The following is a 15,252-nucleotide window of genomic DNA, read 5'->3' as shown; positions in this document are numbered from 1 at the left end:
AATCTGCAAATCACAGTGCCAGATGGTATATCTGCTGGTAAACATGCTGTTTTATATCAATGCCTGTTTTATATCAATGCCTATGTGTATAGAACAGCCATACCCTAGGAACAAGCCACTGACCAACAGTGGCCATCAACAGACAAGAAGAAATACATAAAAGTATCTAATTTTAATGGCAAAATCCACAAAACAGGGAAGAAAGAAATTGTAGAGCACACACCTATTACACGAGTACATGTGGTAAATGAGAATTTAGACTCAGTATTTGCTTAGATTGGGAAGCTGTATGAGTTAGAGCTCAGACTTTTTTTTTCCCACAAAATTAAGATTCCTGGATATTGAAGGTTTTAATTAAATGAATAGTACACTAGAATTTGGAACCGTGCAAACATTTTACTGCACCAGCAGCTAGTCTGGCTTTAGGCAAGGATTTCCGGCGGAGGTTTTATATGTTGTAGTCTATTAAATGGAACAAGGAATACACCACTTACCTTCAGGTCTTGTAAACTCCCTGAACGTGGGTAGTGAAATGACAGTGTGTGAAATTGTATGGACAGGATCCAACACACAGTTGACATCATTTGGTCGACAAGACTTAATGCAACGGATAGTATCTGTCTTTTCAAGTCTGACACTAAGAGAAAAAAAGAGAGACATATACATCCTGACAATTAATTATTTTATATTTTGCAGTCTCAAGAGCTAAAAACTGTATTTGATGTAAGAGCTTACTCTTCACTTCAAAAGCTTAAGCAAAAGCAGGTTAGCAGAACTGCTAGACCACAGTGATTTGACTTAGTTAAGAGCTCTAGTTACTGCCCCCTCAAAGAGCTCTTCAAGCCCAAGCATACAGAAATTGGAAGAACTGTAAAGCATGGGATGCCCATGCAAAGTGCTTTCCATGTACAAACAAAACCAAAGCATGAGGCCCAGATCCTCATCATGGTTTCATCCATTTCATGAGAGGTACACTAATTTACATAAGCCTTTTTGTATTCTGTTTGATATCAGACAGTCATCCAAAGCAGAAAACGATTGTTCCCATCCTAGAGATCTAACATGGATTTTAGGAGTGACTTTCTTTCATAATTTTCCATGCAGCAAGACCCAGAAAAGCCTTTTCTTCAGTCGTTTTTCATATCCCTCCCCTCACTTTTCATGTAAGTCAAGACAACAGAGAGGAACAGAACCTGGGAAGGAAAAAGTTAACCACATTATTTAAAACCTCAAAGATTGAATTCGCGTTTGAGGAAATGGTAAGGGTCATTTCTTATTCCATCTCAACCAGCTGCTCATTTGTCCCCGAAAGTCTATTAAAAGTTAAATGATTTCTTCTCACCCTTGTCGACTAGAGTGAATTTAAAGTCATTTACAGTTCAAGAACTTCATACAATACCCAGTCTGTGTTCAGGAGAGATGAAAGGACTATACTGGGACTTACAATCTGACTAAGCCCCACAAATGATCTCAACTTTGACCTGTCCATTTCTTCATATTTCTAAGCAGAAAAAAAGAAAAGACTACAGTGTCAGAGAGAGAGAATTAAAAGATTAAAAGGAAGAAAATGTACTTAGTAAGAGAGAAATAAAAACTGAAGGTTTAGTTTGTCAAATATCTCTAGAAACAAATGGTCCTTGCCCTTTTCAGAATGTTGCCAAAGTCCACACCTACAAGCCACCTTTTTCACATGTTCAAAGGGGCTTAATGGCTCTGTTAATAATAAATACATTAGTAACTTCTCATTATTTCCTACCCACATTTGCTCATCAAAGAAAACAAAGCCTAATGTGCTGATTTTGTATGAAGTTAAAATAAAGATAAAAGAAAAAACATGAGTCACCATTATGGAAATCATGCTTCAACAGATAAGAACTGGCATAGTCCAAGGGCAGGCAACGAAGCTGGGTTCATTTACACCAGCTGAGTCAAGTTTTTCTCATTCCATAGCTGGTGATTTGAGACTCAACACGGAAATGGAGATACAAGCCAGGAGACACATTTTTCTTCCCACCTTCTTCTTGGTGTGTTTCCTAGATATGTCACAGGGTTCAGAATAAGGCTTTCTGCTGAAATGTTGGTCAATTTAGAATGAGTTAATTCTGGATATATGGACTTAATAGCCTGATCTAACACAAGAAGTGGCACTTGCTTATTTTAAAACCTAGCTTTCAAATGAAGAGAGGACCTCTGGCTAGTTGATCCTCACATGTGCAGAGTAAGGGTCAGCTAAATCACACAGTCTAGTTTCAGTGCAAAATAGCCTATTTATTTCAAACATGTAACAAGTAGAATTGAAGCAAAAGGTACACAGTCACATTGTTTTTCTTTATGCTATGTAGCATATAAGGAACAAACTATGGCATCATCTAAAGGTTTTGGGGACACCAGTAAGCAGCAAATTGTATACCTCATTTTATGTCTCTGTTGTTTAGAAAGTATCAATGTAACACCTTAAACAGCACCACCAATTTTCAAAGCTGTATTTTAATAATAGAACTGGTATGCAAAAACATCCTGGTGAACTATTTGAAGTGTTCAGTATCAGTCTGCCTTTGCTCCCACTAAAAGGAAATGGAGCTTTACTCTTCATTTCAGCTGCAACAGCATTTGACAAATACAAATGTTTTTCAAATTCCCATCCGTAGATTTGTTCTTTAATTTGTCGAAGACAAAGTCCCAAATACGGTTCACAGTTCATACTCCTGATTCAATAGAGTAAAACATTCTGACATGAATTAGGTATTCTGCATATAGAAACAGAGAATTGCAACAGTCACAAGTGATTTGCTTTTGTCTGTGGCTAACAAAAACTAGTTTCCAGATCTATCCAGCCTACAATTATATACACAGCAGACTTAAGACTTCTGTGTCATTTCTGCTTCTCTGTGTTATTTCTTATTTCTTCTTACAAATTCTGTGGCTTTGCTTTTGCTCTGTCTTCACTGCGAAGCTCAAGTTTGTGCTTTCATTTTTCCCCACCTAAATTTTCATTTTCTGAGCAACTTTCTTTTGGGATCTTTGCTAAGTGCATCAGCATATTCAAAATGCCGTTAGGAACACTTTTTTATCCCATTGCTCGGACGGCACATCTTTACACATCTCTTGGAACAATTTCTTTCATAGCTAGCATCTATTTCAAATTCTCAATATTTATTATTAGCGATGTGCTGTGCTCTCAAAATACTCTTGATTTTATCTGTACACATCACATTTTTATTTTATCTTCTCGTCGTTTGATGCTTTTCTTACTGCTTCTGTCTGCCTACAGCAGGAACTTTGACCGACAAATATTTTTTTCTATGTATTGAGAAATTTCTTTATTCAAATCTTTCCTTGAAGTTTGCCCTCTATCATGAATTGCTGCTCTGCAGTTGGCACCTCATCCATACTTTTTTCTTCATTTCAAAAAAAGGCAAAAAGTTAAGAAACAGGTCAGGAACTCTGGTTATCGTGCAAATAATGCTTTCCACTTCCCTGAATACATTATTTTTCTTTTCTTATGGGAACTGGTGTCATTCTTTTTCATATTTTAGTTAGTTGTATGATCTTTGGACTCAGAACCCTGATTTCTTTTTCATTCGGAAAGACCCATACACATAAGCGGTGTTATATAATTAAATGTTTTTAAAAGTTCCGACTACACACAGTATTAAAGTATCTAGCACAGCAGAATCTGAGCTCTGCATTCTTAAATTGCTTACTGAATGCAAGCATGCAATAAAATGATAGTATATGGTAGCATTTTACAATACCGAGGGCCAAATTTTCGCACTCCCTTCTTTTCCTGCCAAACCAATATATATTTATGCTTGCAAGGATTAAGTTTATATTTGAATCTTTATTCTACTTAATTATGGCCTCATAATGAACTGGTAGCCAGAGGGCATTTCTATACGAGCATCTTCTGTGGTGGTAAGAAACCCCATTAGCTCGAGTAGCACGGGCTTGTGCTTTCAATATTGAAAGCTGGGGCTCTATCCCCACTGGCAACTTCTGGCAGCTTTATAAATACATGTCAACAGACTCATTAAACGTTGGCATTCCTCATGGGACTTGAACTCCCATCAGCCAGCTGGGATAAACTTTGCCTTAGGGAGCATGTAATATTCTGGCAGAGCACTGCTATCATGTCCCAGTCTCATCCTTGGCTCACAGTGAGCCTAAGAGCCTGCCTGCAGCTTACAGCTAACAGAGTAGTTCATGGTGTTCAGGTGATTAAGGCTTGTGATCTTGGTTTAGAAGGTTCCCAGTTTCTAGCCTTGCTCGTTGGCTGCACTGTATTTACATAGCCAGGGATTTTTGTAGATGCATATACATATGGATTATTCCTCATTCAGCTATGGAATGACCATTCTGTCTATGTGAGATAGAAATACCTGAGACCCTGGCAGCGACAAAGAACATTAATTTTTGGATCACATCCTTGGGATGGAGCTATTAATGTTTATTAATACAAAGACTGAGGAGTAAAATAAATTCTCTTCCAGATCATAAACATCACATTATCTAAGAAATCCCAGCAGCATCATCTGCCTTGCTCTCGGTGTCATGAAAGGAAAAGAAGTAAGATTTCGCTTTTGAAATTCTGAATAACCTTGCAGGGCTGGTAACTACAAAAAAAAAGGAAAGACAGAGAAAGAGAGAGAAAACTCTCTATGCTTCCAAAGCTATCAGTTCTGATATGGAAGTTAGACAAAAAAGTTATGACATCAACTAAGCATCCTTATCAAAAGTTCATGTAAACAATTTTTAGGATGTAGCCAGTGAAATAGCAAGGAGCTCTCTGCTACTATTTGAATGCTGCTAGGAGTTCACTCCTGTTTTCCAATTATTAGTTGTTCAATTCAGTGAAAACTCCATAGAAAAGAAGACCAAATATCTCCAAAATACATTTCCACTAACAGACATTCTCTTTCGTACAATCCTTCAAAGAGAGAATTGGGATTTGTGGCAAGTGTAAATCAACACAGGCTCACTGGCAACAAAGGAGCAATAAAAATCATCCTAAGTTGGGAATCCTACTCTACATTTTCAAAGTGGCATGTGTTCATACCTTTGACATTCCAGAGGGCCTGTTATCCCTTGCAATAGATTTTATTTTCAGAAAATATATAGTAATTGCCCTGCTAGATGATGAAACTCTCTATAAAGATGTCTTAAGTGGGGACATCTCATATTACCTGTCACTCTTTTGAAAATTCAGACAGAAATGTACACAGCTGTGTACCATCAGATGAAATGAACTCCACTTTTGCGTGAAGTGAATCAACTGTTCAGTCCTCAAAATATGAAGACTACTGATATAAGATACTGCTAACTGTTTTAGCTTTCCATAATGATGTACAACACACATAAGAATCTCCCCAGTTGAGATATTCAGTAATGGAGGGAAGTGGAGAACTGTAATGTGGATGGCAAATAAAATCGTGCAGCATGCAATAGATGAACTAAAACTTTATTAAAACTGGAAAAAAAAAAAGCTACTGTCAAAAGAGAAAAGGTAGCCACTGATGCCTGCAAGTTTTGGATCAAAGCTGTGCAGAGACAAAGATAAAAAGTTTGGCAATAAATGTGTTGACAGTTCCATGGCGGAAAAGTTGCATTTGAATGGTCAGAAGAAGGTCTCTGGGCTCTGTGATTTGTCGCTGCATGACCACAATGCCACTGTGGTTGTTCACTTTTTTTGTGGTGAAATAACCCTCTTGGTTCCCGCTGATGATGGACAGCAGAATTTTATCCCCAGGGACAGCATTGGAAGGGCCCATGCGGAAAATGTCGGTGGGTACTTGAATGTTGGTAGGAAAAGAGAGGTGATAGTAGGTTATTCTCAGAGGCAGGCTCTGGCACTCCTTATTTTCATTACAAGGCAAGCGCTCACAGCGACTGCAAGAAAAGTGAGAACACAAGACAAGAGGAAGATTAGTGCACATATAGCAAGCGTGATAGGAAAGCAAGGGCAGTGGGGATGGGGAAAGATACGTTGACTTGCATACTGAACCCATTCTTCAGCCTGGCAGCTCAGTCATATTGGAAATGTATTAAATAATGATGAATTTGTCAGTAGTTGGTGCTTTTGGAGGACATTTGCCATTTTAAGAAGTGTTGCCCTTTCTTTGCATGTACAGATGAATTAAGTCTCTCATCCCATCATGGGTGGGAGTTTATTTGCATTTAGAATCTTTCTCAAGAAAATACATATTTTTTCCCTATTTTTTAAAGTTTTATGCTTGTTGACTGGACATACGTTAAATAAAGGAAAAGAACTTCAATAATTAATGAATTGAACATGTCCCGTTTGGGTCTTTAGGGGGTTAGATTTTAAGACAGCAAATTATTGTGAAATCCATCATGTACACTTACAAAGTGTTGGTCTTTCAAAAGAGAAAAGAGTCACTATACTGTATAGGTTCACCACTTGACAGCATAGAGAAGAATGCAAATCTTATTTCCAACACTACTTGCATGTTTTGATATATTTGCTTTGAAAAAAAGAACTCCTTTCTCCTCCTGATGTAGCACTGCGTTTTTCTGTGCCACTAGCAGAACCAACTTTAGTCAGTCTAACACCTAAGTAAGCACTGAAAACAAGGTCCAACCGCCTGACATCGCTAGCACGTGCCCTACACATTTAGCCCACTTGTATAGAGGTTTGAGTCACAGGACCGATGCTGGCAAGTGATAAAGCTACCTTAGGCTAATTGCTGTTTTCTTCTCTTATCACTAGAGAGCAAATTCAGAGAACTAGTAAGGGGTCACATATACAGACTGAAAAGGAATGAACTCAGTCATAATGTCAGCAGTGGAAATTATGACCTACATAGAAGCAGTTTCCTTCCTGCTAATCCTATAAACCATGGCACGGGCAGGTAAATGATTAATATGTTGCCGCAGTTAATAAAGAATGTCATAGTTTACCAGCATATTAATCAGTATTTAACATGTCATGTCAACTAGTAGGTTTGAGAGGTATTTAGAGAATCACATGAAAGAAAGATATAAATTTCCAATTAAAGACCTGCCCAAATAACTAAATTCAAGGTGCTATCTGAATGTCTTCTCAAACAGGTGCTTGAGTTCTGCATTTTGTGACAGAAGAAGAGCTAGACTTAACAATCAGAGGCGGATGCTGACTTTGCAAAATTTGAAGGCAAAAAGATTGTGCATTTAGCTTCAAACCTGCCACGTGCACAACCATGCATCAAATAAATTAAATACCATATTCTCTCAATTCAAAAGGCACACAGTCCACAGGGTGAGGCTTTGGACCCTGAACTGTTTATTCAGGAATACTATTTCTGCAAAAGTTTTTTTTTTTCTCTACAAAGAAATGTTCCATCATAAAAGCATAAACATGGATTGCGTCTTTCCTCCTCAAAGCATGGTAAGAGATGTTGAGTGTCTATTTAATTTGTTTTATTTTGACAAATTCAATTGAGGTTCCACCAGAAGTATCTGGTATCAACAGAATTGTGGCTCTTAAGCAAGGACCTATTTGCTCCTTGACAGTGCATGGTGGCCTGACTTCCAGAAACTTCTCATTATATGCAAAAAAAGTATTTTTTAAAAAAGTAGTAGATATTCAAATAATAATAACTAGCTAAATAATAGCTAGAATGTAAAAAAAAAAAAAGAGCAAAAAAGCTCCCAACTCAAATCTCCCAACTTCCTAAGATTTCAAAATTTGAAAAAGGACCTTCTGCTGATCCAGAAAGTTATTTGTGGAGACAGACATGGCTGTGGAAAGGACATAGACTTATTCGGAACTGATCATTTTTTATCTTTATTGTTGGTGGTATTTGACACACACTGCACACTTCACTATAGGTTTAGCTAATGTGCACAAATTTTTCCATTGAATAACCACAAAGTTCAGCAAATATTTTTGCTTTCAAGAACGAGAGTTCATGCTGGGGCCATGCACCACAACAGCAACAAACAAATCAGCATTTAAATCCCAGTGTACCCTCTGGACCTTATTTTAAGTGCTTTCCTTCAGTGGGCAGAAGGAAATCACATGGCAGGGGAATTTTTCAACCCACTGCTAGTGGATGAGCAAACCAAGACCACGGCTGTTGCTCCAACTCTGTGGTATCTCACGATGCATTCGGTGGCCATAGAGCTACTGCATCCTGCCACCACGAAGTGTCGCTGTGCCTAAGAACACTAAAGGGACCCGCTCAGGAAGGGAACCACTGAGGAGGGCTCAGTTGGCTACCAAGTGAATACAGCCTGCAGAGAAAGTAAAACATAAAAACACTTTGCAGGGAGACTGTTCTAAATATGTCTTTATAATTCCTGCAGACCTCCACAAATAGGCACATGGGGTTGAAAAATAAGCATATAGGACGACTAAAACCTCTCCCTGTATTACTACCTGATTATTTTAGCTCTCTAAATCGCTTGTTGCTCTTTACTCTTAAGTTATTTTACTTGGCAGACATGCTGGCTGCAAAGAATTAGTGGTAGTATGAATTTTATGTATGAAAATATTGGTTACTCATAAAGGAGAATAAAAGGAAAATAAAAGAACAGAACAGAGAGATTTCACTTTTCAGAATTAATACAACACTTTCTAACAGAGATGAGTTTTCCTGCCTGTCTGCTTTCTGTCTGTCTGTCTGCCTTGTTGATTTCTGAGCCAAGTTTTCACCTGGGTGCAGAGGCAATTTATTCGACTGTGCTGAAAACAGCTGAGTGTTGTACAAGAATTTTTCCATAAAGGCATGAGAACTTTTTAGCAGGATTTAGAGCCTTGTAACTGATTTTATACAAGGAAATAATCTCAATATTCTGAATAACAAACTAAGTATTAATAACAAACTCTATACTGCACATCTTCAAAATTCAACTCTTTGTAGGCTCACAGAGTTGTAACAATGTTCTGTACCTCCTAGAATATATTCTACTATAAAAGCACTTGCTCTATCATCAGTGTATATTTCTTTTCAACAGACTACATCATGCTTTGAGGCCCAGAGGGCCCTTGACTGGGCTTTATCCCCATCAGGGACCTCTACATTTATGTTAACACAGCAGCTGAGTAGAGAAGGGGGTTATTGTCCTAAACAGACCAGATCTTAAAGGGAATGAAATCAACAGCTGGCTGTTTTTTACAGACATTTCTTAAACCATTAAATCCTGACCATTTCTTAAAAGAATGGTCAGGATCTGAAGTTCCTCTTCAGGCTCAGGCAGGAATGTAGTATATAGTAACTGTAGATAAGATGCACATATCCTCTGCATGTTCCTCCTATCTACAGCTGAAAGGGCTGAAATAGTCATACTCTGTTGAAGATTCAGACCCTTATTCATATTGCCCTCACCATCAAGCCTTTATGTCCTACCTTTGTCTCATTTATCTCTTTCCCAATCCAGCTCCTTCTCCCCAACCCCTTTCCTTGCCTACTCTCCCTTCCTGGCCACTCCAACATCTGCCATCAGGACTTTCTACTCAGTCAGTTCCAACCCTCTTCTCCTTCCTTCATGCTCTCCTGGCTGTCACTTGATTCTCTCAACTCCTCAATCACCATCCTAGCCTCTAGACACACACCCCTTTCCCTCAGTATCTTTGCACAACCATTCCAAATAACCTTTTGCTCACACCAGTCTTCATCTAAACCTGGGATCGATCACCCTTAATCCTTTCTATCCTCATATTCTGCATGGTTTTTCAGTGTTGCTTTCCCTTTTGTATTTGTGTTGTGTTATCCTGTTTTACCTCCCACCTTTCAAGCGTTTACCTCACCTGGTAACAGTTTCAGGTCCTACCCTCTCTGCATCCAGCCTCCCTATTCCTAAATACTCCTTTCCTTCCTACTGAATTGCCTTTTCTCTCATCTCTGTTAGAAACTGTTTTCTTATCCATGGAGTCTGGGTGGTCCTGGAAAGCATGGAAGAAAGAGGTCCTGGGGCTGTCAGGTCTGGCGGCACCTGGCTCAGAACAGATAGGTGCTGACATTGCAGGGAAAATCTGGCTTCATTCCTGTGGCCTATGTGGGACTGGGCTCAGATAGGGTGAGCTGTGGAGTCAGCACATGCACATTTCAGGCTGCTTTAAGAGCTGCAAGAGGTTCAAAGCTGCTAAGTCAGAAGAGAATAATTTGCTGCTAAAAAATAAAGACTTCTCTATTGATAATAGGAATTAAATTGAATTGACACAAAGTTTTCCACAAAGACTATGAAATCCTTATCAGTGAAGGACTTGCAGAAAAAGTTCAAGAAAAACTTCGACTCTAGGTAGAACTGATCATTATTTGGGGCAAAGGAGTGGATTAAGTTTATCCTTCAAAGCCCTCATTTTCTAAAGTTTATGAATAAAGACTAACTGCAATATTACAAAGTTCATAACTGCAAAAGTTTTAAATGTTTTGATAAAGATGATCAAAAGTACCAAAGTCATCTCTCAACAAATTTCAAATTTCAGCTACAGAAAATAATGGCAAAGTGTTTAAAAAAAAAACCCAAAAAACAACAACAAAAAGTGTTCCTCTCTATCCTGGTCCTGGAAATGAATAAACTGCCTTGGTTGAAATTTTCCAAAATGTGGGCATGAGTCAGGCACTTGGCATGTAAAATTTTAGCCCTTTGTTAAGTTTTGGCAAAATTTTTAGTAGTTAAAAACAGATTCTAATAATTAGAAGTGACAAGCAACTTTAATAATAAGCAGACATGTTTAGAATACAAGAATATTTCCCACTTTGGCACAAAGCAGCATACATTTCTGACATACTGCCATAACCACTTCTTTATCTTTTCTACTGTTTTTCTTGGCCTGAATATTACAAATGTTTGACTTAAGTGTCACATAAAGAGAATTTAATTGTTATGCAATTTGAAAACAAAAAAGTCTTTGGCAAGGGATGCACAGCAAGTTAAATCCGATTGTGAGTGGCAGTAAACCTTAATTATCTTTGGAAAAACACCAAGCTTATAGGCTGCTCTTAAAAAAAAAAAAAGAAAAAAGTATTTAAGTAAAAGAGATAAGACTTTTAATAAAATTGTTACCGTTAAAGACCAGACTATGCCAGGCCAGACTATACTGGATATCTGGGGATGACTATATATTGCGTACTCCAACTACCATTGGAACAGCCATTATGCAAAATCTCCACTTTAAAGGTATGAAATAATGAATTTTCTGGTCACTGAGGGTTGTTGCTGCTTGTATATAAGAATTCAAAATAAAAATAAGAAAGAACAAACTTGTATTTGTAGACTGAGGCCTATTAAATTATAGCTGCTCTGAAAAACATATTGGGGAATAGTACAAGAAGTCCTGTGAAGGGCCAGCTTGATGGGAATGGAAAATGTTTTGTCTTTCCTTTGAAGTGCCAAGTTGGTAAACCTGGAATGTGTTTTGAATAAAAAAAAAAAGAAACAATTGATATATCTCACAGATAAAATGTTAAGAGAAGTCAACAATTTTGATTTGAGAATCTTGGCACAAGGTTAAGCAAAAAAGTAATTTCATGTCATTATTATGCAAATGGTACTGAAGATATGCTACCTACCAGCCCACAGTACCCTATGTTGGCTTATCTATGCCATAGATAAACAATTCAAGAACATGGATGTTAGTGTGCGTGTAGAAAGGGTGCAAATGAATTGCCTTATGGGACCATTCCCAAAGGACAAAAAGCAAGCCCTTCATCCTCATTCTCAAATGCTGGCAAGATACTCTCATGCTGGCTGAGTATGAGACTACCTTCCCATTGAACTAACGAGGATTTTTGCATTAAGGATGATGAACTCTTATTCTTTGATTTATGCAACCATATTGCTATGAAAAACCATAACTGTGTCTGCAGATGTTGAGAGGAGCAAATCTACCAAATCCAGCAAGATAATTAGTCAAGGAATTAAAATAATCAGAACTCCATTAAGCAGTTGCAGGGCTTTTTTTCTGACTCAGCGTAATTATAGCCCTGGCACATCAGAGGAATCGCTCTCTGTGAGTCTGAGCTGGGCAGAGTAAGCAATCACAGGGCATCAAAAACCCAGACTTAGAAAAACAAATCAGAAAGATTTGTTCCTGCCAAAAAGGATCCCCTAAATCTAATATAAATGGCTAAAAATTAGCCATTAATTTTAACACATGCATAGAAGTACAGAGGAAAGAGAAAATGAAATTAGGAAAAATAAGAAAATTAAGAGAGAAACTTTTTTGGGAAGGAAAAGGTAACTGAAAAAGTCTACAGGAGAAGCAGATTGTTATATGTTTTTTATGAGCTCTGCAGCTCAGCAATGTTCATAAAAGTAAAAATCTGCTCATTCTGCTAAGTGGCTCATTGCAAATGACTGTTTAAAAAAATTATTTTATTGAATACAGATAAATAAATAATATTACAAATAAAGAGAGCATCTGCCTCATGAGGTACTTTCTGTTTATTACTTTGACAAATATTACTTAAATGTTAATTACTATTGAGTATGTGTTATATGTTTTAATACATGTTTTTAATTATATGAGCTGCCTCTACAGTGTTCTGATCAAATGCACTTGCCATGCCACTTACATGGCATTTTATACCTTGAGATTTAAATGCAAACTAACCCCACAAGGTCCTGCTGAGCCAGAACAGCATTCACTTCATCCTACAGAGGATGATACAGTACCCAAGTCTAAGAGGTGACAGGCATAAGGGCACTGACTGTGAACCACAATAATGGGTTGAACACCACTGAGATTTGTCAACTTTCCTACCTAGCCAGTGGAGCAAACACCTACCTCCATACGGGGCCTATGAGGAGACTGTGGAGCAGAACCACTGGAGTGGGGGACTACAACAAAGCCAGGGCAGGAGAAAATGCACCAGCCACAAGCTCTAGCTACACCACCAGACAAAGACATACAAAGGCTAGACAAAGAACATCAGATTATGCCTCTATAAATCATTACAGATTGATACATGTCTACTGAGTGGTCTGTCACATTGATGTTACTTTTTAAGGAAATACCTTGGGTTTTTTTAGGCTGAAGCCTAAGCAGGAGCATAAGAAAGGGACCAGACTTGCATGTTCAAAACATAGGCCTACCAACAAAGTACATAGTCAGTCAGAAGTGGTGTCACATGAAAATCATGTCACTACAAAAGGTGACAAGGTATTCTACCTTGAAAAAGACAGCACTTACGTGTCTCCTGATTTTCGGTAGTTTTCTGGGCATTCCAAAGACAGGCAGCGAAAGCCTCCCTGGATGTTAAAGCAGGTCTCATTGAACGAACAGTTGTGGGTTTCTGCGACACACTCATCAATATCTGCCAAATGGAAAAGTGAATTAAACACATTCACGTTCCCCGGCTTCCAGGCTGATGATTGCCGGGTATCATAGATATATAATATGAAGGTATCTTATTAGGTACTGTTCGATACAGGGAGCAATTAAACAGAAAGGGGAGGGCAGGAGAAAAATAAAACCAAAGAAAACTAAGCCAACAAGAATGCTAGCAAGGTAAGAACAGGGAAAGGAAGAGCAGCAGGACACGACCTAAATATTTGTTGAAATGGTTATAGTGTGATGGTATTTGCTTTTAATGATCAGACTAACCCATATCATTTCACAGAAGGAATCTTCATCTTCACTGAGTTCACTAGAATTCTTTAAAAATGTTATAAAAAGGGTATGATTTGGTGCATTTTATGAGATAAATTTATACCATATCCTATTTATTTATTATAAAACACTGTTTTCATTTCAAGCTGAAATTCTTCTTTATCTTTAAGGATGCAAAAAGACACACTTTAGACTTTATAATCTAATTAGAACTTTTCAAAAGTCTACAGCCTAGTTAAATGTCCCTACCCTTATGAAACTTACCTTGGCAGTTGCGCGCATTGGGTGCCAGCCTGTAACCAGTGGAAGGACAAGTACATTGAAAGCTCCCAGGGATATTAATACATCGAAAGGAACAGATATGCCCCCCAGTAGGTAATGCACATTCATCAATATCTGCAAAAAGATAACATCAATGATTATTACGTGTTCATGAATTTCCACCAAGCTAACATCTACGGTTCCCAACGTGAGATTCGAACACAGCTTGGCAATACTAATGCCTGAGTAAGGGAAAAGATCAATAGACAGTGGTGAGATGACTCTAAAGGGTCTCAGCAATAAATGGAGGTGTGGGGAAATTTGAAAGCAATGCAAAGTGCCAGGAGACAAAGTTTGATTTTGTTCTATAAATGGATAGTAACAAACACTTCACTGTGCCACATATCCTAATGATATACAAAAAGGAAGAGGAGGAGTCCCATTTTTAAAATGAGGAAATTGATAGGAGATGCTTTGCCTAAGGACAGATATTAAATCCAGGAGACCTTAGTCCAAACTTAAAGTCTTGTCCAAAAGGTTACACCCACATCTTTCCGGTATTCAGTGAAAGCCTACTTACACGTTACTTCAGAATCAACTACAGAAGGAGCCTATACAACACTGTAAGTTACATATGCAATAAAATATGTTAGTATCTTCACTTGCTGAGGACATGAAGCCCTGTTAGTTCTTTGGGAAAACATTTCTGGTAAGATACAAAAGTGCACCAAGCCATAGGTTCGGTGTAAACAGCAAAACTCACACCATGCAAGCAGAGATATTTCCAGAAATGTGGATGCAAGTCCTTCACTAAATGCAGTTCTATAGTATAACAGAAAAGTATCAGAGAAAATCAAATGTAAGATTTCACACACACAGTGTGGTGTGAATATGAAATGACCCCTCATCTCCTGTCTGAAAAGGAGGCATCATCTTACCTTCACATGAGATCCCATCAATGTCACTAAGTTGAAAGCCGCGGCGGCAATAACATTGATAGGAGCCATACACATTGGCGCACTCTTGGCTACAAGGGCTGCTCTCACATTCATTTAAATCTGAAATAGAGAATTATGTATCTCAAATCCAAATTTATTGCTATATGCATCACTCCTATGTGACTCAGTCGTACAGGTCTGAATGAATATCTTAGAAAACAGTGTTTTTAATTTAGAAGATGTATATATGTCAGTGTATAAGATGGAAATAAGGGCAAGTTAAGGTGCTATTATTTCCCACCAGTCTTCAAAGGGTAATATGGCTTGGAGTAAGTCATTAGGACCACACTTCTAATGACTTAGCAAGGCAGGTCTTTAAGTTCTTGACTCTGATCTAGTCAAATCACCCTTCGAAATGCAGTAAACCTCTACGGAGTCCAGCTGAAGAAGGTCCATAAGGTGGCAGTGTGGTCTACAACTGCACTGATTCATCACAAG

At 38.1% G+C, this 15,252-nt stretch overlaps 1 protein-coding gene across 1 annotated transcript in view; it reads right to left on the bottom strand.

Moving 5' to 3' along the window:
* Nucleotides 1-15,252, bottom strand: part of FBLN1 (fibulin 1) — a 68,496-nt gene that overhangs the window by 17,544 nt on the left and 35,700 nt on the right. The window contains exons 12-15 of the mRNA XM_088537357.1: nt 14,755-14,874; nt 13,820-13,951; nt 13,136-13,259; nt 495-637 (exon numbers count right to left, since the gene is read on the bottom strand). Of these exons, the coding sequence (XP_088393483.1) occupies nt 495-637; nt 13,136-13,259; nt 13,820-13,951; nt 14,755-14,874 (519 nt within the window). The remainder of the gene's footprint in view (nt 1-494; nt 638-13,135; nt 13,260-13,819; nt 13,952-14,754; nt 14,875-15,252) is intronic.

The sequence above is a fragment of the Tinamus guttatus genome, unplaced genomic scaffold (assembly GCF_059628265.1).
Source record: "Tinamus guttatus ecotype Peru unplaced genomic scaffold, ASM5962826v1 Tinamus_guttatus_pri_ptg000749l, whole genome shotgun sequence".
NCBI lineage: Eukaryota > Metazoa > Chordata > Aves > Tinamiformes > Tinamidae > Tinamus > Tinamus guttatus.
This window is presented reverse-complemented; position numbering and strand designations above follow the sequence as displayed.